We start from the raw sequence: 21,616 nt of genomic DNA, 5'->3' as shown, positions 1-21,616 counted from the left end.
AAATAAAATGTATTTAGTATATGAAACATGTCGGAGATCGAAACCTATTTACCACCAAACGCATGGAGTAACATGTTCTTGCGACCAGCGGACACAACGTATTACTTGCACTCACGACCCGACACAAGAAGCACAAACATGTACAAGTAATATGCGATTTGACGTAATCTTGCGCCCACAAGTAGCTGTTGTAATACATGAAGTAGTTATTTCATAGAAAATGTTGGAGATCAACAATTGCAATGTGAAATGCACAGACTGAGACTATTTTTATCGCTTCTGCAGCGTGCCTGCTATGTATGAAACAGATTACAGCATCTCAGTTCATCAGCCCTTGTCATTAGTCTTGTTTTTGCAGTGCAGTGTTCCACCATGTCTTGCAACCAAGTGGCTCACAACAACACATTATTGGGGGCAGCTGACATTTTGGTTGAGATTAAGCTGAAGTAGTGGATTTGGGCAGGCCAGGTAATTAGCAGGACAGATAGCTATTACAGTAACATAATCGGTGCCAAAGAAGGAGAAATGCAAATGGTGGGGGAGAAATGAGCGTAAGAAGAGTAGATGGAAGTGATGAGGTTAGGAATTTTGCATGCATAAAAGGGGGAGCTGGCTGAAGAAGAAAAAGGGTAACTGGAGATTGGCGGCAGAGGAGCTCATGCTGCGGTGAACCTAAATAGGCTGATGATATGAACAGGATCCTAGCAAAAATATAACTGTGCCCTTTCCATTCACTTGAACATGGGTGGATGGATCTCCTGTATTAATACGGACATAACAAAGGGAAACATATACAGGATACGAGAATAATATATATGAACTATTCTTGAAGCTGGCTTCGCGCAGTGCTAATAGACAGCCAATATATTCGACTGCACAAACTTCAGTTTCAATAACAACACACCAACTAGCCATTGAATGTTTTTTTAATACATAAACTATCTGGGTGTTTCAATGAAAACAAAGTAATTCATGAAAACACTGCAGTGGAGAAAAATGGGATTGTTTCTCTAGTGGCACACCATTTCTGCTGGTGGAAGTTAGAAATTGTATGATAATTGTTAATTACATAATTAAATGGAATGCAAAAGATTAACCCATATATATAGAGGGTGTTTCACTTAACTTGGGTGAAACTTTAAAAATACACTAATGCTACGTAGCTGGACAGAAACAAGGTAATGTTGTTTGCCTTCGCTTGGAGGTACTCCAATTATTTTTTGCATTACACGGAGTCTATCATGTTGCTCTACAATTTTCTTTTTAACACTTTTCATCTAATTATAATTGAGAAGTTGATTAATTAGCTATGACTAATTATGTAATTAAGCAGAATGCAACATATATTCTGAGTATCTCTGAGTGACGGCAAACAACATTACCTTGGTTCTGTACAGCTACGAGGCATTTGCATTTTCATCTAATTATATTAATTGGGAAGTTGATTAATTAATTATGACTAATTATGTAATTAGGCAGAATGCAACAGATAATCTGAGTATCTCTAAGCAATGGCAAACAACATTATCCTGGTTCTGTACAGCTACGTAGCATTTGCATATTTTTAATGTTTGGCCCAACTATCATGCACCAAGATTTAAAAATATGCAAATGCCATGTAGCTGGACAGAAACAAGGTAATGTTTGCCGTCGCTTGGAGATGCTCAGATAATTTTTTGCGTTCTGCCTAATTACATAATTATTCATAGTTAATTAAACAACTTCTAAATTAGTATAATTTCATGAAAAGTGTCAATGAGAAAACTGTAGATCAACATGAAAAACTCCCAATACAGTTTTCTGTTGCTCATTATGTGCTACATAAAAGTGTTTTTCTAAGTGTGAAAGAAGCCTGCGAATACATGCAAAGTGCCTTGAGCGGCCAGTCGCTCATCAATTGCTTCTCCATTGGAATTTTTTTTCTCCAAATTTTGGGCTGCCAAGTTGGCGGTGTGGCCCTCACAAGGGTGCGGCTCTTACACGAGTCTATACGGTACTGAAAACTTTCTGAGCATGCAACAAAGTGATTTTTGTCTACAAGCATGCTAGCTGATATTATTGCTACAAGCTTCATATTGATTCAAGTTCACAGATTCCCCTTCTAATTCATAAGAAATGGATTTTGGTTAACACTAGCTACACAATAACACTCCGAGGTTGCAAGTTTCTGCCTTTATTTCATGCAAACAGGAATAAAATTGGTACTCTCAGAGGATGCAGTTTTTTGAAGATCAGAGTGACCAACTAGAGCTATGCAAAAGCCTTTCTTTTAAATGTCATTCACACCATCTTTTCTCATAATCTGGTGGCTATCTCAACCAATAAATAGAAAGAGAGGTGCCATCAATGCCTCCAGGTGCATGCAAACAAAAGAAAATGACTCGACAAGCTATACTCATACAGAAAATTTAACAGAACAAACTGATGAGCTTAGTTCGTCACTTGTACGAAAAATAATTAAAGCACAGAGAGTTAAATTCAGAGCAACATACGTATAGGCCAATATTGACATTTGCACAGATGCATAGTGAGTAATGTGCCAAACAGATGACTATTAAAGTAAAAACATAGTGGCAAAAAGAACAAATTTTGCAAAAGTGTGATTCTGGGCCATCAGGCACCTTGAAACAGCACCAGAAAGGACAGCAATGCCTACAAGAGGACACGCCCTCTTGCTGCCCTCTTGCTTGAATTGTTTCGAATGTTAACACAGGTGACACTTGACAGCAATAAAAAAAAATTTAGGTAGATCTGCAGGCTTCTGAAGCTACACACCATAGACAGTGCTGCTTAACTTTGTTCACCACTGCCTTGTGCATTGTGAACAGACATGGAAAAAGCTCTACTGCACTCTCGGTTTACCTTCAGTAAACAAACCAAGGCACTTTCACGAAAGAAGGCACCTCACAACGCACGAGCCCGTCGTGAGTCACAAAGTGTGATCGGGGAGTGGTTTCAAGGAATAGACAGGAGATGGACAAGATAGGTGCCAAGCAAGGCTGTTCATGGTGAAAATTGAAACTTAGCATCAGCCCTGACCATGGGAAGACCAGGTCGGCAAGGGTGATCCCATTCCATGGACTGTGTTCGAAGAACCAGTACTTGCCGCCACCAGTGTTGACGAACACCATCAGCACCAGTGAGAGCCTGAGCACACAAGAGAAAGTGATTTAGACTCGACTGTGTTGTCACAGCAACTATGACATAAGTGGATGAAATCGGCAACAAAATATGACTATACCCCAAAGGTGTTTGAATAAAATTTTCTAATAAAATTAAATATTTGAAACTGAATTGAAGACGAATACTTTTTGTAAAATACGAGCATTAATATCGAGCCAAACATAATGCATATTTCCTGTTTCCAACAAGTATAACAGAAAAGCAGACAAGAAAAATAGTATAATACATAGTGGATTTATGCACTCCTGGGATCAAGGTAATCTTTACCAAACATAAAAACATCACGTGGCTCCAAGCATGTAGAATGATGAGGTGGCTACACACTGAATCTTCACTAAAAATAGCTCTGAATCAAAAGCAACAGTGAAAATAATCAAGGTCAGAAGATGCTGCGTGATTCTTCAATAAGGTTATAGATTACACCTGCACTAATAAAATCGGTGAATATGCATGAAAGGTGCAATAAAATTGAACAATAAGATACAAGCCTAAATTTTTCCTGGCAATACAAGTATGTGGTCTTGTCCCACGTTCCCTTTCTTTCTCGTTCTTGGTCAGGGACAATTTACACCAAGCAAATTTCTAAATTGGCTAGGTATTTTTTGAAGTACACTGCACTAATATGAAAAGAAAAGCTTAATCTGTGTTCAAACAGTGATAATTCCTGTAAATAAGCACGTCCAGAACCTCACCCACTGCTGATAGTATAGTTGCAATGAAGACCCCCTCTTATGAATCCTTTCCTATTACACAGCAGAAGCAAGGGACACTACTGGCGATAAACTCAAACATGGTCTAGTTCTTTATCATATTTGGCAAACTGTGTGCACTGATAGTTGATTCAATTCTCATCAGTGAAATATTTTTTAAAGCTCAGGGGCTGATGAGTCTACATTTTTTTGATAATATAAAACAGAGAAAAATTCAAAATTTCACATGTGATTCACTGCTTCTGCTGCTTTCAGGTTTTGCTGATGCAAGAACAGCATTAAAGGTAAACTTTCAACCAACAGATTTATTTGGTGGCTGAACAGGGTGTTTGACTTCACCGAATGTTTGAATGAATTATAACTAACAAATTCTCAAGTCAAATCGTCATTTGCCAAGGACTGGAATATATTGCATTAAACCGAAACAGTCAGTGAGACACAAGGTTTGAGAATTGCTAAAATAATAACACAGGATAAAGCCTGTCTTAAAGGGATTGTAAAAGCCTTGGTAATCATAACACAAGCAATCAGGCTTTGCACACCAAAGCTGAACAGTTGATGACCGAAGATCTGCTGGTCCTTTGTTCTCAGAATCTTCCTTGAGCAACTATCTGTAGGCCAGCACCCAATATTTCTTAGCAAATAGTGAAACAACAATTTCTACTAAAATCTCTCAAGAATCCACAATGAGGGGCACATTATGTTGTACACTGCACATGATGACACCAAGTGGCCAAGGCATCCACAAAAAGATCATGGCCATGCACCCAATGACTACGACAAAAGGCAGATACATTTGGTGGAAGTTCCGTGATGTACTATCAGCGAGAGTTGAAGTGTGAAAACCAGCTTGTGTGGCTTTTCTGTAACCAAGTGAAAACCAAGGGCAGTGGGAGCCAGAAATCATCAACAACATGTCACAAGCAATGGCCCTGACACATTATAAGTTGGATCAAAAATGGTGTGCCCATTGGCATTTCGCTAGGTTGCCAAAACCACGCAGACATCCATGCCTACACTACAGAATTGCATCCTCACAAAACGAATTTATACCGCACGAATAAACCGCACGTTAACTTTTTTTAATCAGGCACTACACAAGGCAACCTATAAACCACCACCTTTGCTCAAATATTCAGCATCATACACTGTGACTGTGTGTCCTCATAAAATTTTCAATTCATTCCACAACACTGACTGCCCTAAACCAACAGCAGCCATTGCTGTGTTCTAAATACTTAAAGCCCTTTATGAAGAGGAGTTCTCAAGAAAAGCTATAATTCTGCTGTATTGCCTTTTGGCATTGCCATATAACTTACCCTCTAAAAGCATCAAGAGAGCGCAGCCGCTTTTTAGGGGGTGCAGTGGTTACAGCCTGGCCATCTTCAACTGTCACAGCAGTCCCCAGTATGCCTTGCTGCAAGCATCATATTGCAAATTGATAAAGCTTTACAGGCAATTACTTTTTCATATCCACCTTAAAACCAGGGTAAAATTTGGTGACCACAAAAATTAACAGTCACAGCTTGCAAGTTTATGCACGAACAAAAAAACATTATGCTTGTGACCCACATAAAAGCACCCATAAGCTATATCACTGTCCAGGATTCAAGGACTTGCTTCAGAAGAACAAAAAATAACCAGTTCCTAAAGAACATGATTAAAAATTCCTCTATTATTTTTCGCTACATCTTCGCACAGTTACTTCCACACAATAGCCTTCTGAATGACTGGCTTACCACAAAAATAAATCCCGATTATTAACTTAGGTTAAAGAGGCCCTGAACCACTTTTTATCGAAATGGAGAAAGGCATTTGAAGTGAAAATAAGCTATCCAAAACATCTTTTAGCCAATGAACGTCTCCAGAATATGTTGTTTCTGGGAAATAAAAATGATTTGATTTGATCTGATATTTCAGAAATACTTTGCCACAAAAAGTACCTCAATGCGTTCTGCAGAAGCAGAGTTATTTGTAATCAAATACGGCCTCCGCTGTACTCCCGTTCCTTCTTCAATGCCTTTCACTGCGAAAGCTACAGCAGAGTAAGGTATGACCACAACGCTCCGCCTTCGAAATGTCACCCTGGCGCGCAGTTCAAATTTAATTTTGGATGTTAACGTAGATGCCAAGACTTCAGGTTTTGGTGCCTACAATGCGCTAAACATAAGCCAAACGTGGTTGTCTCCAGCGAGCCACAGTGCGCTTAGCCAGTGGATTCGTGGTGGCACCCCGCGGCGGCCGCGGTATCTATGCTGCGTAGCCAACCGCAGCTACCAATAGTAGCCGCATATGGGAATGCACTTTATTATAAAATAAAGCGTCGAGAAGAGAGTGAGGAGCAGGCTTCTGTTTGAAAAGACAGGATTTGAAAGAAAGGTGACTTCGCACTCCGCTTGCGAGCTCCACGCACAGCCTACAAGAGCCAAAACTTGGCTGAGATGTTCACAGCAGCGTATGCTACCATCGAACTACAGTAAAACCTCGATAATTCAAACTCAGTTAATTCGAAATTTCGGTTAATTCGAAGAATTTGAGTGGTCCCGTCATTCTCAATGCAAATTCTACCGGATAACTTGAATGGCCCGCGCGGCTCTATTCGGATAATTCGAAGTTTCCGGCTAGTAGCAACGTGCGGCGGTTAGGTTAGGGCACGCCGTACAGTCGCCAACTGATTTTCCGAGCTCATGGGGACTGAAAAATAGTCCGGAAAACTCGTTCAGCCGAAAAAAAGTTATTAGTGCGGCTTAAAAAAAATCTTTAATAATGCCCTGCCTCATACTATGCTTGGATTTGCGCAGCAATGACATTGTCTCCGTGTACAGTCGGCACGAACTCACCGCGTTGGCGATCTCCGCCAACGGAGTTCGCCATGGAGATCCAAGAAACGAGCTTCGCACCGCTTAGCTCTCGCGAAGGTACAGGAGGTAGTGCCGATCACTGAGACATGGGTCTCCGAGACACCTGCTTAGTGTACACGCCATGTTCAAAATAGCAACCGAAACTTGAGAGAAAAAAAACTCACTGAATTAACCCGCGTGGTGTCAGCGCACACGAGCGAGCGCGGCCACCGCCGCGAGCGAAGGTTCGTGCGGTATATCGCTTCAATGGAAACTGAGCGGCGAGAGCACAGCGCATACAAAAGCTCAGACCCGTCTGGAGATCGCTTTCAAGATACGGTGCGTGCGAGAAACCGCTCCGGCGCTAAGTACGCAGTTGTTAGAAGAGTAGAAGTCACCCCCCCTCCCTCCCTCCCTCCCATACCCCCACGGCCTTTCGCACGAGGGAGGAAGTCGCGTTTACGCTCCGCCGTGCGTTCGCTCTCCATGAAAGCGCGTCCCCCGCGCGCTGTCACTCGCACATACGGCGGTAGCGCGGCAATGATTTTATCGCCCTTGGACTTTGTATGGATCCTCAGGGCGGCGACGCCGACGGTGAAAATCCGCTTGAAGTGTCCATATAATTGCTGTCGCAATAAAAAAACATCCCACAATAATTGGTTACAACGATAGTGCTGAGCGCATATACTAAGAAAAAAGAAAAAGTGCAGTACTCTGGAGCGTTTTGTCAGCCAAGGAAGAGCGGGCATGGCCTCAGAGACTAGAGAATTGCGCGAGCCCTCTATTGATAGCGCGCGTTCCAATCTTGGAGGCTATACAGCGAGCCACTGGAATCCAAGCCAGTGCAAAATCCAACAAGGCGGCCTCCAAGATTGGGTAGCGCGGCTCGGAAAGAGCGATTTAGTCCGCAAAATCGAACTTTGGGGTCTCAATTCGTCCGAAAAATTGGGTGCGAAAATGCATGAACTCAATGGGAACCCTGATGGTGCATTTTTGAAGTCCGAAATATCCAGCAAGTCCAAATTTTTGGAGTCAAGCACCACCACGCCCGCTTTCGCGGCAGTTATCGATTCCGTGAACATCGTCCGCAACTTTGTTGAGTGCAGTGCGGGTGATATTTGTATGCTACGTTTTTTGAGCCAGCCGGAGAGCATGGCAACCAGCGCGCCAAGTAATCCCGCATCGGTGATTACTTTGAGTAATTTTTCTCGGACTTGGAAAATAAAGGTGATTTCTTTTTACGGCAAGTTCTTGCTTGTTTTCTTTTTTTTATTATTCATTTCGGTTAATTCGAAAATCCGCTTAATTCAAAGAATTTTCGTGGTCCGGCGACCTTCGAATTATCGAGGTTTTACTGTATGTTATTTCACCAAGCCCGAGGGGTGGTTCAGGGACCCTTTGATGGTTCAGCAATACGGACCCATGACAAAGTCACACTATAGTAGACAAGCTAGCAGTTGTGTAAAATCATGCAGTTTGTTTTGTTTCATAAGACTATTACTGTACAACCAGCGTTACGCAAAGTAAATCAGCCCTTAACTTATCCCTGCTTACTAATTGTAAAACAGCCTCCCTTTGTTTATTTTTTTTCAGAAGATGTACATTATCCTGAAACCCGTCATCATCACTTTATCCACTTGCCATTATTATCACACCGGAATTGACCACAGACAAAAAGTGATGGGTCATTCCATGCCAAATGCACCAGCCGAAAGCACAACCCTCTCCGATTTGTTTTCTAAATTGCGGGCATTTATTGGGTCTAAAGAAATGCGTTCCCAAAATATTTCATGTGAAAAAAGAAATTTTGTTTGCCTGAGCACCATTTGAATTGTCCCCTTTAGAGCAAAACAAGATGTACAAGAAAAAAATCACGAAAAATTTCTCTTAATTCAATGAAAGTGGATATCTCATCTCAATACTTTAGAAATGTTGTTCTTTACTATGCACTTTCCTTTGTAGGCCCCGACTTTATTTAAAAATAAATCAATTATTAACGTGGGTAAAAAGGCTAACGTGGGGCATATACGAGATTTCCTTTATAAAATCTTCAGATATGTCCGTAGTTGTGTTAACTATTGCTGGCAGTCTTGTGTCGAAATAATAAGCCAAAATATTTTGCCTTGCAACAACCCCAAAATTTTTGAGAAACATGATCCCAAAGTTGCAAGAACGACATCACGTTTTCTGCTGTAAATTTCACATTGAGGTGGTCCGCCTGAAAATATGAAAAGGTGCGAGTTTCACAGAAGGGCACTGAACAATTTGTTTACGAAAGGTTAATTAGAGTAATTTTTCTTTTAGTCGAGACCGAGATTTCCGTAGTTTGCTCCCAACTCAATATGGTGCCGTTGACTAGCCCAGCGCATGTTCACTGCAATACATCCTTCTCAGGGTGGCGGGAAACTTTATAACAGGACCGCGTTTTTCTCAGGAGGGCGTTGCAGAAGTGCTTGAGACCACTGTGCCACCGTTTATTTAGCCACCTCTAACTCCTGCGCTACACTCATGCCAGTCTTCGATCTGAGCCAGTATCTCTTAACTACTGCTCAACAAATTTTCAATCCTAGGCATGTGTGACCAAACATAGCTGAACTCTTCAGTCATCTTCCAAATGCAGCTTCTGCATCTACCTTGACAAAAGTAGAGCAATTATGAAATAGGAAAATCTCATATGACTTCATTTTCCTGCACTCCTCCAGAAATTCCAGTTGTAGCTCCTTTCTTAAGCCACTGGTTCCTACCTGAGAGTCCGAGGGGACAGTGCCGAGTGGAACAACAGCAGAGCACAGCCTGTACAGAAAAAGTTGGCATTATAGTGTATAAAAAAAAACAACTGGGCATTGGATATCTTTTAGCTGTCCTCCTGCACCTAAACACAGTCAGTAATATTGATAAATTCTTTAAAAGCAAACTGCAACGAAATTATGAGCTGCAAAATAAGCCTAGTTTCAGAAAGCGTAGATACAAACTAGCCCCTGTGCAAACTTTTATGTTCAAGATATGAGTGGATGCCTCATGAAAAGCTTGCAAAAGTATACATCTCTGATACCGAAACTGGGAGAAAAAGAAAAACGCCACTGCTACCACTCTCCGGAAGTGATGCATGACTCAACTGCACGGCCCCTCAGCATGGCCTCCGATCATGGAGGAAAGAAAAAACTCGAGAGGCCCTACCCCCTCCGCGCGCTAGGAGAAAAGTGTGGAGGAAGTGACGTAGTCATGCTATTTTTCTTTATTTTTTCACGATTTTTACGCTGTAGCGGCCAAGGTGTTGTGGCACAATGGAGGCTTTGTTATGGTGTGTGCGCTCACACGTGTTGCGCCGTAGATTTCCTACCATGGCAAAGGAGTCGTGTGGGCAGGTTTGCATTAGTCTCTGTGTTTGTTCCGCTGTTTTATCTGGACTGTGCTCTCCCAGATGTTGCTGTGGCCAGGTGGGACTGAAGGAACTCAAACGTGTGAAATGAATGCACATGCAACACTGTACGCAATGTACCACGCCACGGCAATGGCCACAGACTAAGGAAATCTGCTGGAAATTTTGCCCTCTTTGGCTGAATCATACCAACATGCCATTGTAGACCGAAACCACTATGTTTCATAATCTGTACAATGAACGCCTTGAAGGTCAGTGACAGTCGTGCAGTGTTCCTGCTTTTGACAGCGGGTGACAATAAGTAACGATGATAACATAGAACGTTATGCAAGAACGCAGAATCCTGGCTTTAGAACTATGTGTTTAGTAACAACTTGCTTTTGTACATATTAATACACATGTTGCTCAACTGTTACTTGTATCTCGCAGGAGAGCACTTTCGAGGGTCATACACCAGGTGTGCCGGTGGAGTTTTACGCAGAATATGCGCTTCATTTTGCTGCCCTCGACATCGGCATTCTCAATGCCTGCTCACTGCGGATCGCTGTGGAGCACGTGCGCCCGAGTAGCCCGGTTGCGCGCAGCACGGCGTGGTTTCGCGAGAAATGTAAACAAAAGGAGAATCTGCCACGACAAGATGGCGAAGTAACGCCAACTTCCAGTGTCACTTGGCTGCACAAAGAGTGATGTCAGGCCCCCTCCTCAGTTTTTTCCTTCCTCCATGCTTACAATACTGGGCACCTGCCCATGCTGCACTGAAAAGTCTCGGAGGCTACTGTAAAATTCCGAGCAAGCGCCCCCCCCCCCCTCAAGCAAGTCGAAATTACCGGCAAAGTTAGGGGGGGGTGCTATCCCGGAACGGCGCCAAAATTCAAGATGGCAACGACAAAATTTTCCCGAAAAAAAAGAAGCGCAGTGGGAATGGCATTAAAATTTAACTGAACATGAACTTTATTAAGCCAAAGATTTGTTAGTAGTGTTTATCACTCTTAAAACCACCAAAAGAACTACAGAAAGAGCGCATCGATGCTGCACCGACGCGTCTCCGCGACCGGTGACACAAACATTGGTTATGCAGCTTCTATTCCAGGCAAAATTATGTCCGCTAGAGTGAAGTGACGCGTAATGTTTACTTTGTAGTGGGAAAGAGAGTCTGCAGCCATTGAGAGAGGATGACGAAGCCCAGCCGCCCGGAGAGCGCGAGACAGTGACCGACGCTCTTGGACCAAGGCTGTTGTTACGTATAGCCCCTGCTTGTAAATAAACCCCCTTACAGTTTGGTGGAAAGGTGCTGGGTATCTCCTAGTCTCCCAATCTGGAACTACGTAGCCGTACCCTGCCTCCAGCGCCAGCGATGGCTGAAGAAACCACCACCCAAGGTCCTTCTCAGACTCAACCCACCGTCTGTCCCGGCGTGCTGCCTCAGCGTCGCCCGCCGATATTCAGCGGGACTGACGACCAAGACGTCGAGGACTGGTTGGCAACTTACCAGAGGGTGAGCGCAGTCAACAAATGGGACGATGCGACTAGGCTGACCAATGTCATATTTTACTTGACTGGCGTCGCCAGTCTGGTTCCGCAATCACGAAGCGGAGATTCATAACTGGGCCTCGTTCAAGACCACTTTTTCGGAAATCTTCGGCCGCCCCGCAGTACGCAAGCTCCGCGCAGAACAGCGACTTCGTGAACGCGCTCAACAACCCGGTGAGAACTTCACCAGTTATATTGAAGACGTCGTCGACTTGTGCAAGCGTATCAACCCATCGATGCACTAGTCGGATAAGATCAAGCAAATCCTGAAAGGAATAGCCGATGACACGTTTCAAATGTTATTGGCCAAAGACCCCCAAACAGTCGCAGATGTCAGCTTGTGCCAGAGTTTCGACGAATTGCGCAAGCAACGCGCCCAAACTCGACGCCCTCTGGAACAGAACGACTCGATCACGGCCTTGACTCTGGGTGACCAGAATGCACTGTTGATTCAGATAAAGCAGTTCGTGCGTGAGGAGGTCGTCAGACAGACAACTCTCTATTTTATCGAGCACGCCCGAGCCAGCACAGGCACAACATCTGGCCCCAGTCATACGCCAAGCTATCCAGGAAGAGGTCACTGACGCTTTGCCTTTCGCTCGTCCGCTACCTCCGGAGCCTGCGCCCTTGTCGTATGCGCAAGTCGTCACTGCCGGGCCGCCTCGTCAACCGACCTATTCTTCCACGTCGGCACCCGTTCGGCCCCCACCAGTTCCGTTCAGCCGACCAGTCCCCACAAATCCATGGCGCACTGCGGACAATTGCCCTATCTGTTATTCTTGCGGCTATGCAGGACATGTGGCGCGCTTCTGTCGCCGTCGCCCTCCTGTTCCAATAGATGTCATGCGACCGTCTGCTTACGATCCTGGGCGCTTTGACGGCAGAGCGCGGCTACAACAATCCTCTTCGCCCGAGCGCATGCCCTCAGCTACCCGCCGATCTGCATCCCCCCGACGTCGCTCTCTGTCACCTATGCGCCGTCAACCCTGCCCTTCTGATGCGGAAAACTAAACGTCGCAGTTCCCGAGGCACGAACTGCATCGTCGTCGAAAAATTCAAGTCCTCGAATTTCTCCAGCGAACCTCATTGACGTTATTGTGGATGGTTTTCGTACCCTTGCGCTTGTAGACACTGGTGCTGCCGTTTCAGTGATTGATGTGAAACTTTGCCGCTTGCTTCGGAAGGTTACGACGACGTCAACGGGATTATCCCTCCGTACCGCAGCCGCACACCATATTCAGCCGTTAGCCGCCTGCACAGCCCGCGTCATTATTCAAGATGTTGTTTATCCCACTGAGTTTCTTGTGCTACCAGCCTGTTCGCATGATGTCATCCTTGGTTGGGATTTTTTTTCTCGCCATCATGCTGTTATTGACTGTGCTCGTGCCGAGGTGGCGTTCTCTGCGTTGTATTCCGCGTCGTCTGCACCTACAATGGAAAAGTTGTTTGTCGCTGAGGATACGAACATACCACCCAGTAGTACAGTCCTTGTCCCCGTGTCCTGTGCCGCTGTTCGTGAGTCTGCAGTTCTCTTTTCACCCTCCGAGACCGTTCAACACCGCAGGAATCTCATGTTGCCTTTTGCCATTCTCGACATGACCAACGGTGCCGCATCCTTATTTGCTACGAATCCGTTGCCGGTTCCCTCAACCTTAGGTACTTCATGGAGAGTGTATCGGCACAATTCAGGCGTTCGACGTATCCTCTATCTTCTGCCTTGACGACGTGGACAACTTCCACCTTAGTGCCTTGACGCCTTCTGCTTGTACGCCTGATCGACCGCCTCTAATTATGTTCGGCTCCACCATCGACTGTCGTCGATGGCGGAGCCGAACCCTTACAACTTTATTAAACCCCCTTACAACTTTATTAAAAACCATGTCCACGGTGAAACCTTTAGCACTAATGAGAGTTCTGATACAAGTCAAGCTCAGCTGCAGTGCATGGCTACCGACGGCAGACAGCGAACCGCGGCTCGGCCATGCTCGCATCGCAGCTGGTGGCGCCGCAAATATCAGCATGTTTTCTTCATCGTGTGAAATTATTGTGAGGAGAGGGTAAAGCGGCAACAATGGTAACAAAACATTGCTGCTTGGGAGCGCCGGCGGTTCGTTCTGAAGCGCCGTCTGCTACAGATTCGAAGTGAACAGGAAAAGGCCTAGCGACGATATCGGTGGCGAGTGATTAGCAGCGGTGGAGCTGCCGGCGACGCCAGAGCATAGCCGCGACCACTCCTCTGTCATTGAGTGGTCACGTCACTGTGCCGCAGGGAACTCCTCTGTGCCATGTGAGAGGAAGATCTCGCCGTCGGCCAGCGGTTTGTGAACTACAGACCACCAGCTGCAGTTCGCCCCGATGCACACGTGTGCCCACTGGGGTGCCCGGGTGCGACCATGATTCAATGAAATGGCTCATCGGGGCACCCTGATGCACACTGGTGCGATTTGCCGAATTTGCCATTATTTTCGTGGACTGGATGTGGCAGGCCAGTGTTGGTGCGGAGCGGGAGGGGGGGGCGCTTTCCCGGAACAGCGCGGAAGTTTGAATTTAGCAGTGAAGTTAGGGGGGGGGGGGCTCTTGCACTGGTGGGGACGCTTGCTCGAAATATTTTACGGCGACTGTGCTGGGACTTGCATCATGTCCAATAACCACCAAGTGCATGCGTCTGCTTGCATGCTACTTACAGGCTGCTAACAGAAAAATAAGACAATCACCAGACATGCAGCTTTGCCAAGATTGCTTCACTTGTATATACTTCTGCCAGGCAAACCTCTCCAATATCCATTAAATCTCTCTGTCTAGTATACCGGGTGATCATGTTTCGAGCTTAACATAATTTTTAAAAATCGCCAGTGGTAGATAGCATAATTCTAGTCCTTGAACTGCGATTATTCAAAGAGGCAGACATTACTTGCATAAGAAATTGAAACACATTCAACTAATTAACAAATATCACTAATTAACTTCATAATTACTTCCTTTACGGCACACATTGCGAATTACTAATTGTAGCTGGTGATACTGCAAGGCGTATCCACTTAGAATTAATTTTAAGGTCCATATTATTTTCGAGATATTAATTGCGAAAATGAGCAATGAAATACGTTGGCGTTCCAGTTACTTTTATGCTGCAATGCCTAAAAAGCATTTTCTTAAAAAATTAAGTGTAACAGTGTATTTTTACCGCTAGTTTGATGGCACATATCTCGAAACCTACGCCATCCTCAAAATTCATTCTAAGTGGATATGCCTTGCCATTGGCATAGCCAAGGGGAGGGGTCGAAACCCCCTCCCCGATATTTTCTGATAAGCCCACCCCCTTTCCCACGGAACAAAGTTTAAGGAGGTGGGCTCCAAAAGAGCGACATGGGTTAAAGGGTAAGCTTGAATGTGAAAGCAAGGCGAGGGCTAGTGGCGGTCAAAAAGAGGGGGGGGGGCGCGTTGTCATGGGGGCGATACTCTCCCATGCAAAGAAAACTGTGGTCCTGATCTCATGGCGCATCTCTACCTCATTCCGGATCGTGTTAACCATAAGTGCAGATCATTTTAACCATAACTGCTGAGGGGGCATAAGCATTCCACATACTGATAAAGTTGGGACGAACGCGTGCATAAAACTTGGAGGAATTGTTGCTCTCCACCAGGCCTTCGTGTCGTCAAAGAGCTTCTCATTTCTGGTGCATGGCCGAATGATCCACCACGCTGCGTGGAAGAAAAGCGCTCCGAAAATATTGCAACTTGCTTGTCTAGGAAACGTGTAAGCCCCGTTCCCCTCCCTCCTTTTTTTCTTCTTTCCCTTGTCTCTGACTTTCATTATGTTAATAAACTTGAGAAGCGCTTGTTGTTAGGCGAGTTTGTACATGCTGTTCAGGATGAAAACAGGGCAAAAAATGGGACAAGAAAGAAAGAGGGACCTACAGAATGCTGATTTGCACACTCCAAAATATATCAAGGACGGGGGTGCTGGGCCAGCGAAGCTAAGTCGCCACAACAAACAGGTGGAAGGGCAGGTAGGTGAATGGTCTCGAAGCCCATACAGAAACATAAATATAGGAATATTAGGGGTTGCCAAGTGCGACAGTGAATAACGGACAAGAAGTTTAAGAGGGGAGTAGCCTGACGGATACGAGGGGAGGGTCGCGCATAAAAGAAGTCAAGAACGAAGTTGACGGATAATTAAGGACATAGGGAAAGCGTTTCGTCACTACCCAATCGCTCAACACCAGACACCCGCAGCCAGTTGCCTAGCTGAGGCTCACCTACCCCATCGTAACACGTACGTGCTGCTTGCTGCGGAGAGCCCATTATAACTAAATGTCTCAGCAATTTTCAGAATAGAAGGTGTCAAGAGACACGATACTTCCAAACCTCTAGGAGGTACTGTTTCTTATTTTACTGCGAACTACAGATGCCGTAATTTTCACAAAGGCTTCTAAACAGGAAGCAGCCCTGCTTCAGACTGTCTGCCTCATCAATTCCCGAGTGTGACCAAATAACAATATGCGTCGCGTGATGACTGAAATACCATGATCGCAAATTACTTCCAAACATGTCTTCAAACAAGTCTACAGCAGATCACCGAAAGTGAGTGAAACTTGAATCATAAGACACTATCGAAATTCTAGCGCAATGCTTCGTTCCTGTATTTTTAAACATAGAATAATAAAATATGCCCACAATGCCGAAAGCGCTGTTCGCTTTTCAAAGTCATGTACAAGCTAGGTCATCGACATACATTATATAAATGCATCAATTCATTACCAAAATTTTAGTTTTTTTAATATCATTTTAAAAATAGCATAAGGATGATAGCATAATTTGATGCTAAATGGCTGCACGCCTTAGCAATGAAAAACTTTAATCAGAAGTTACGCAAAGTGTTGTTTCAGCAACGCAAAAACGTGCATCCTCGTTATTAAAGCATTATTGTCTAGGGGGTGCTAGGAGTGGTGTACAAACTCCACATATATATATATATATATATATATATATATATGAATGAGAAGAAAGGAAACATAGCGGCCTGATGTTTATTGTCATATCATATGAAGCTAACAAAGGCACCAAGGACAGGATACATGTATGTATATATATATATATATATATATATAGAGAGAGAGAGAGAGAGAGAGAGAGAGAGAGGTGAAGGAGAGGGAGGAGTGGTAGTTGTCAGCGGAGAACCTTCTCCCCCCCCTCTGAAATAAATATCTGGCTATGCCACTGTGCCTTGGAAATGCACCGGTTACAATTTGTGAATTGCAATGTGTGCTGTAAAAGAATTAATTAGGAATTAGTGAATTTTCACCAATTATTTGAATTATGTGCTTCGATTTCTCATGCAAGTAATGTCCGCCACTTTAAATATTCTAGCTCAAGGACTAAAATTAAGCTATCTGCCACAGGCAATCTTTAAAAATTCTGTAAAAAATGATCCCCACATATGTGCTACTCATTTATTACCAATTTAGCCAAAGTGAATATTTTGTTGCAGTTGGCCTTTAAGTTGCTAATTACATCAATAGCACTGCGGGATATGTTAAGCTAAGAAAGTGTCTTTTTATGTACATGCAATAAAAGAAGCATCCCACTATACATGCAACACTTTCAAGGCCTACCTATGAATGTATGTGTATGTATATTACCTGCATAACACATATGAACAAATATATATAAAATCAATTCAACCACAGCAGTACACCTATCAAGCTACACACTACATAAAAAAAGAACGTAATCACTGCTGCAGAATGAAACACATCCATTAGTTAAAAAAAAAGAAGGCAATTTTATAACCATCATACATTAAAACCATCATTTTGCACTATTACCTGAAGCACCTATTGCAAGCACCAGTCTACCTCTTACCTATCACAAGCATTTCTCATGAATACAAAGATAGGTAAAAAAACACACACTGAAAGCAAGAGGAAGTTATACACTCAACCAGATACAATGAAGACTTGCCTCTTGAAGCAGGCCACTGCTTGCCAGAGTAATATCAGGAACAGCAGCACTGCCGCCATTACAATGAGTGCTGTCACAAAAAAGAACATAGACAGCAGCTAGAGTCCATGTAAAAAAAATTGCCAGTATTTTTTCTTGCAGCTGGCCACTGCAGTATGCCAAGGCATCTGAGCACTTGCCAACTACGCTTTTATCTCATCCAAAGTTACATGGAGCTCATGTCCCTGACATTTTGTCATCCTATAAGCAGACAGAGAAAGGACATGTCAAGGTTATTCCGCAAACTCGTAAGCATAAAGGAAACATTTTACTCCCTTTGGTTTTGTCTACATCAATTCCAACCAGGAGAAAAAAACAAAAAATAAGTTTGCTTTCCGGTGAATAAATTCTGCAGTTACACTGTGTCCAGCCCCCCAACAGACAGCATGCAAAGTTTGGCAAGCAAGCATTTGCCGACAGTGCAAAGGTGGACTTGTTGGTGACAGACAGGACGGGACACACACGTCGCTGTGTGTTTCTGCTCCCATTTGTCTCGTATTCCTGCGCTGCACATGTAATCATACAGACAGCTTCAAAGCCACCTATAGGATAATGTTCATTCTCCAAGTGAATAAAAGGCAAGGAGCACATGCATATGTGTGAACATATTCTTTCACAAACAGCTGCAGTGGCTACGGCTTATACCATTGTGGTGGCTGGGTGGCCATGACATTCTGTTGGATGCAGAACGTCACATTTTTGACCACCTGGAGTTTTTATAGCATTCGAGCATTTTTCCACTCTGTTCCCATCAAAACATGCCCGCTGCAGCCCGATATCAAACCCGCAACCTCGTGCTCGGCAGCAGAACTCCATCGCGCCAGAGCCACCGCAGTGGGTCTTGACATTAAAAATACAACAAATATGCATGGACTCTCAACCTCTGTACTTTGTATGCAGGCTTTCACAGCTATACGAGGGTGATTCAGAAAGTAATGCCTCCAAGCCCACTACTTTGCCAATAGTGCTGCAAACATTTTGAGCTTTTTATATTAATGCATTGATGTTTAGGCTATAGAATGTCACTTGCCTCACCTTCCTATCTCTTTTCATTCCAGAGTAATCGAGCAATCTATGGCAACCTTCCGCAGTCAGAAATTCAATTACAGCCCGCTGTTTCAACCGAACGTCCCCACTGGATGCCATGGATTACTCAATTACTCTGGAACGAGAAGAGATAGGAAGGTGAGGCAAGTGATTTTCTATAGCTTAAACATCAGTGCATTATTGATAAAGACTTCAAAATGTTTGCAGTACTATTGGCAAAGTAGTGGGCTTGGAGGCATTACTTTCTGAATCGCCCTCGTAGAAGCCCTGTGGGTGGACAGTGTATCACATCTGCTGTGGTGGTCGAGTGGCTGTGGCGTGTTCTGCTAAGCACAAGGTTGCAGGTTCGACTCCTGGCGACTGTGGCAGCAGCAGCCACATTCCAATGGGTTGGAATGCAAGAATGCTCATGTACGATGTTTCAGGTGCACATTAAAGAACACCAGGTGATTAAAGTTAATCAAGAGTACTCTAACATGGCATTCCTCATGGTAGAGATTGCGCCAATTTTGAGATGTTAAACCAAATACGGTGATTTCTTAACTGCAGATCACACATGCAAATGTACCCTTTCATTGGCCTAAGTGAATTTCATCCGTCATACATGTCAATGAACCCGTGCATGTAGACAAACATAATCCGTAGCCCTTGAGAGAACACATATCACAGTCGTGGTGCTGCTTAGATGAATGAAGCCATATTACCATGTTTTCTCAAATTGAAGGCCCCCCTGCCCCCCTTAAATCTAAGCACCCTCCTATTGTTCGGTAAGAAGAGCCAGGAAAAATATGCATCGCTTACCAATGTTTCATTTGATTTTAATCTTAGCACCTTCCCCAACTTCGATCATCACCACCACAAAGTCATCAAGGAACAAAGTGCAGCACAAGTGACACGAATAAAAGGTCCTGTTTTCAGCATCACTACTTTGGGACCCTCGCCTGTATAAATGCATTTTGTAATTTCTGTTTTTTTATGAATAAACTCAAATTCAAACTGAAAAAAATTGTTGTTCAACAAAAACTGATACATACCACAATTATGTGAACTGTACCTACTGGCATGCCTAAAGCAGAACAAAATGCGTTAGGCATGGCTCAAACACACACCAATAATCTGTGAACAGGGCTTTGGCAAGCTGACATATAAAAACACTCATGCCAACTGTAAAGTAATACATCAGATTTATTAAGTTATGATGATATTTTGATGCAGCTCACAATATTAAGCAATGCATACTTAGTTGTGAACTCAGCATCTTATTTTTTTTTTAATTTACATAATTTCATAATTTTTTGTAAACAGATTTAGTAAATAGTTGTAAACTTGGCACCTTATTTTTTTAATTTACATAATTTATTCGTGTTCTCTAAAAATATTTGAGGACCTAAATAAAAAATTTACCCTCAGCAATCCCTAGATTAACTTTCTGCTTTATATGCAAACAAATTTCACCAAAATTGCTTCAGCAGTTGCCTTAAGAAAGTATTTCTGTGTTTCGCTAGAATCTGACAGGAAAATAATGGCTCCACGCTACAGCTTCCTCTATAAAGTCCAATATTCTGCCCTCCCACTAAATATGTAAAATATAAATGATGACTTCCGATGGGGTGCAAGAGCAAAAGTGTGGCTTCAAGGACTACTCACGATTATAGATGTTGACAGGCTCCTCGGCTACCTGCCAGTCACAGTGGCCCTCGGATGAGACATGCAGCAGATATGAGCCATGCTCGCCAAGGTGCCTACGGTAACTGCAGTTGAAAAGTTACAGACAAGCTCTTACAAGGAACAGGAATGACACCTCAAGAAACAAGCAAATGTGAAGGGAAAAAGAAGACAAACACTAGATGAGGTTAGCCCTCAGATTGCAGCGAGCGAGAGATTGACTGCCAGAGAAGACGAAAGTCTACTGACTGCACTGTAACTGTGTAGTGCATGGCTGACACCTGAACATCGATTAGCAGTATGAAGAAGGGTGGAGAAGTAACAAAAAGATATAGATGCAGTGGCAATAGATGTTCTTTGACACCAAATGCATACACTCAAGCATTGGCGAGTGTTGCCAAATGATGGCCCAAGCTTTCCCGAGTGTATCACTATTGCCGAGATTTTAACTGAAACCCTATTTCAAGGTGCTCATTCACAACTTGGCCAACATGCAGGACTGCTACAGGGACACAAATTAATTGTGCTAATGCTAAAACATGGCAACCTGAATAGAAAAAAAGTTCTTGAACATAATTACATTTTTTAAATTCTGGTTTAACTGCATCATCAAGAGGCTCTGGGAAGAGCTACGTTAAATTCTTTACAGAGGTGTCTTTTTTTTTCTGTCTTTTCTTGAAAGCATGTTACCTTCCATGAATCAAGAATGCGTGAAAGTTGAAAAAATTTGAAAAATTTTAAATGCAGAATGTCAAACCATCAGAACACATACGTGCAGTTGGGCAAGGGGTTGTCATCAAAGTGCCTCCGCAGTTGCATCTCCGTCTCATAGATGCTGCCCAAGACCACGCTGAAATTGTGGCGACTCTGATGGTGTGCACGGCGGACTAGCTGGAGCGTGCACTGCACATGCAAGAATTGTGCAAAAGCATGAATAACCCACAAGTTACCTCTGTAATCAGCATGTCAGTATTGTGAATTGCTCTAAAGGCCCATTTTCAGCCCTGCAACTTATGCTCTTAATTATGTAACTCTTCCCCTTTCATAATCAAGGCTCTCCTTGTTCACCTGACCACCTCACCTCTTCTCCTTCCTTTCAACACCCGCTTCAACAACTCTTGCCAAATTGACCTCATTCCTCACTGGCCATCTCTGTTTTGGTACACCAGTGGCTCTTTAAACTGCTTCAACAAAGTACTGAAATTTTAATCTTGGGATCAGTTTTAAAGAACTTGGGACTCAGTTTTCATCATACCATT

At 43.6% G+C, this 21,616-nt stretch overlaps 1 protein-coding gene across 3 annotated transcripts in view; it reads right to left on the bottom strand.

Annotated features, from left to right (window-relative positions):
* LOC119437725 (heparan-alpha-glucosaminide N-acetyltransferase-like) overlaps positions 1–21,616 on the bottom strand; it is a 207,045-nt gene that overhangs the window by 114,906 nt on the left and 70,523 nt on the right. For all 3 annotated transcript variants that reach the window (XR_005189505.2, XM_037704697.2, XM_037704698.2), the window contains exons 2-7: positions 21,130–21,260; positions 20,340–20,443; positions 17,607–17,676; positions 9,478–9,526; positions 5,213–5,310; positions 3,040–3,147 (exon numbers count right to left, since the gene is read on the bottom strand). Coding sequence is in view for 2 of the 3 variants with exons in the window: in XM_037704697.2 (XP_037560625.1) it covers positions 3,040–3,147; positions 5,213–5,310; positions 9,478–9,526; positions 17,607–17,676; positions 20,340–20,443; positions 21,130–21,260 (560 nt within the window). In the remaining variant the exon portion in view is untranslated. The remainder of the gene's footprint in view (positions 1–3,039; positions 3,148–5,212; positions 5,311–9,477; positions 9,527–17,606; positions 17,677–20,339; positions 20,444–21,129; positions 21,261–21,616) is intronic.

The sequence above is a fragment of the Dermacentor silvarum genome, chromosome 1, assembly GCF_013339745.2.
Source record: "Dermacentor silvarum isolate Dsil-2018 chromosome 1, BIME_Dsil_1.4, whole genome shotgun sequence".
Classification (NCBI taxonomy): domain Eukaryota; kingdom Metazoa; phylum Arthropoda; class Arachnida; order Ixodida; family Ixodidae; genus Dermacentor; species Dermacentor silvarum.
Note: the sequence above shows the minus strand (reverse complement) of the source record. Positions and strands in the feature narration are given on the sequence as shown.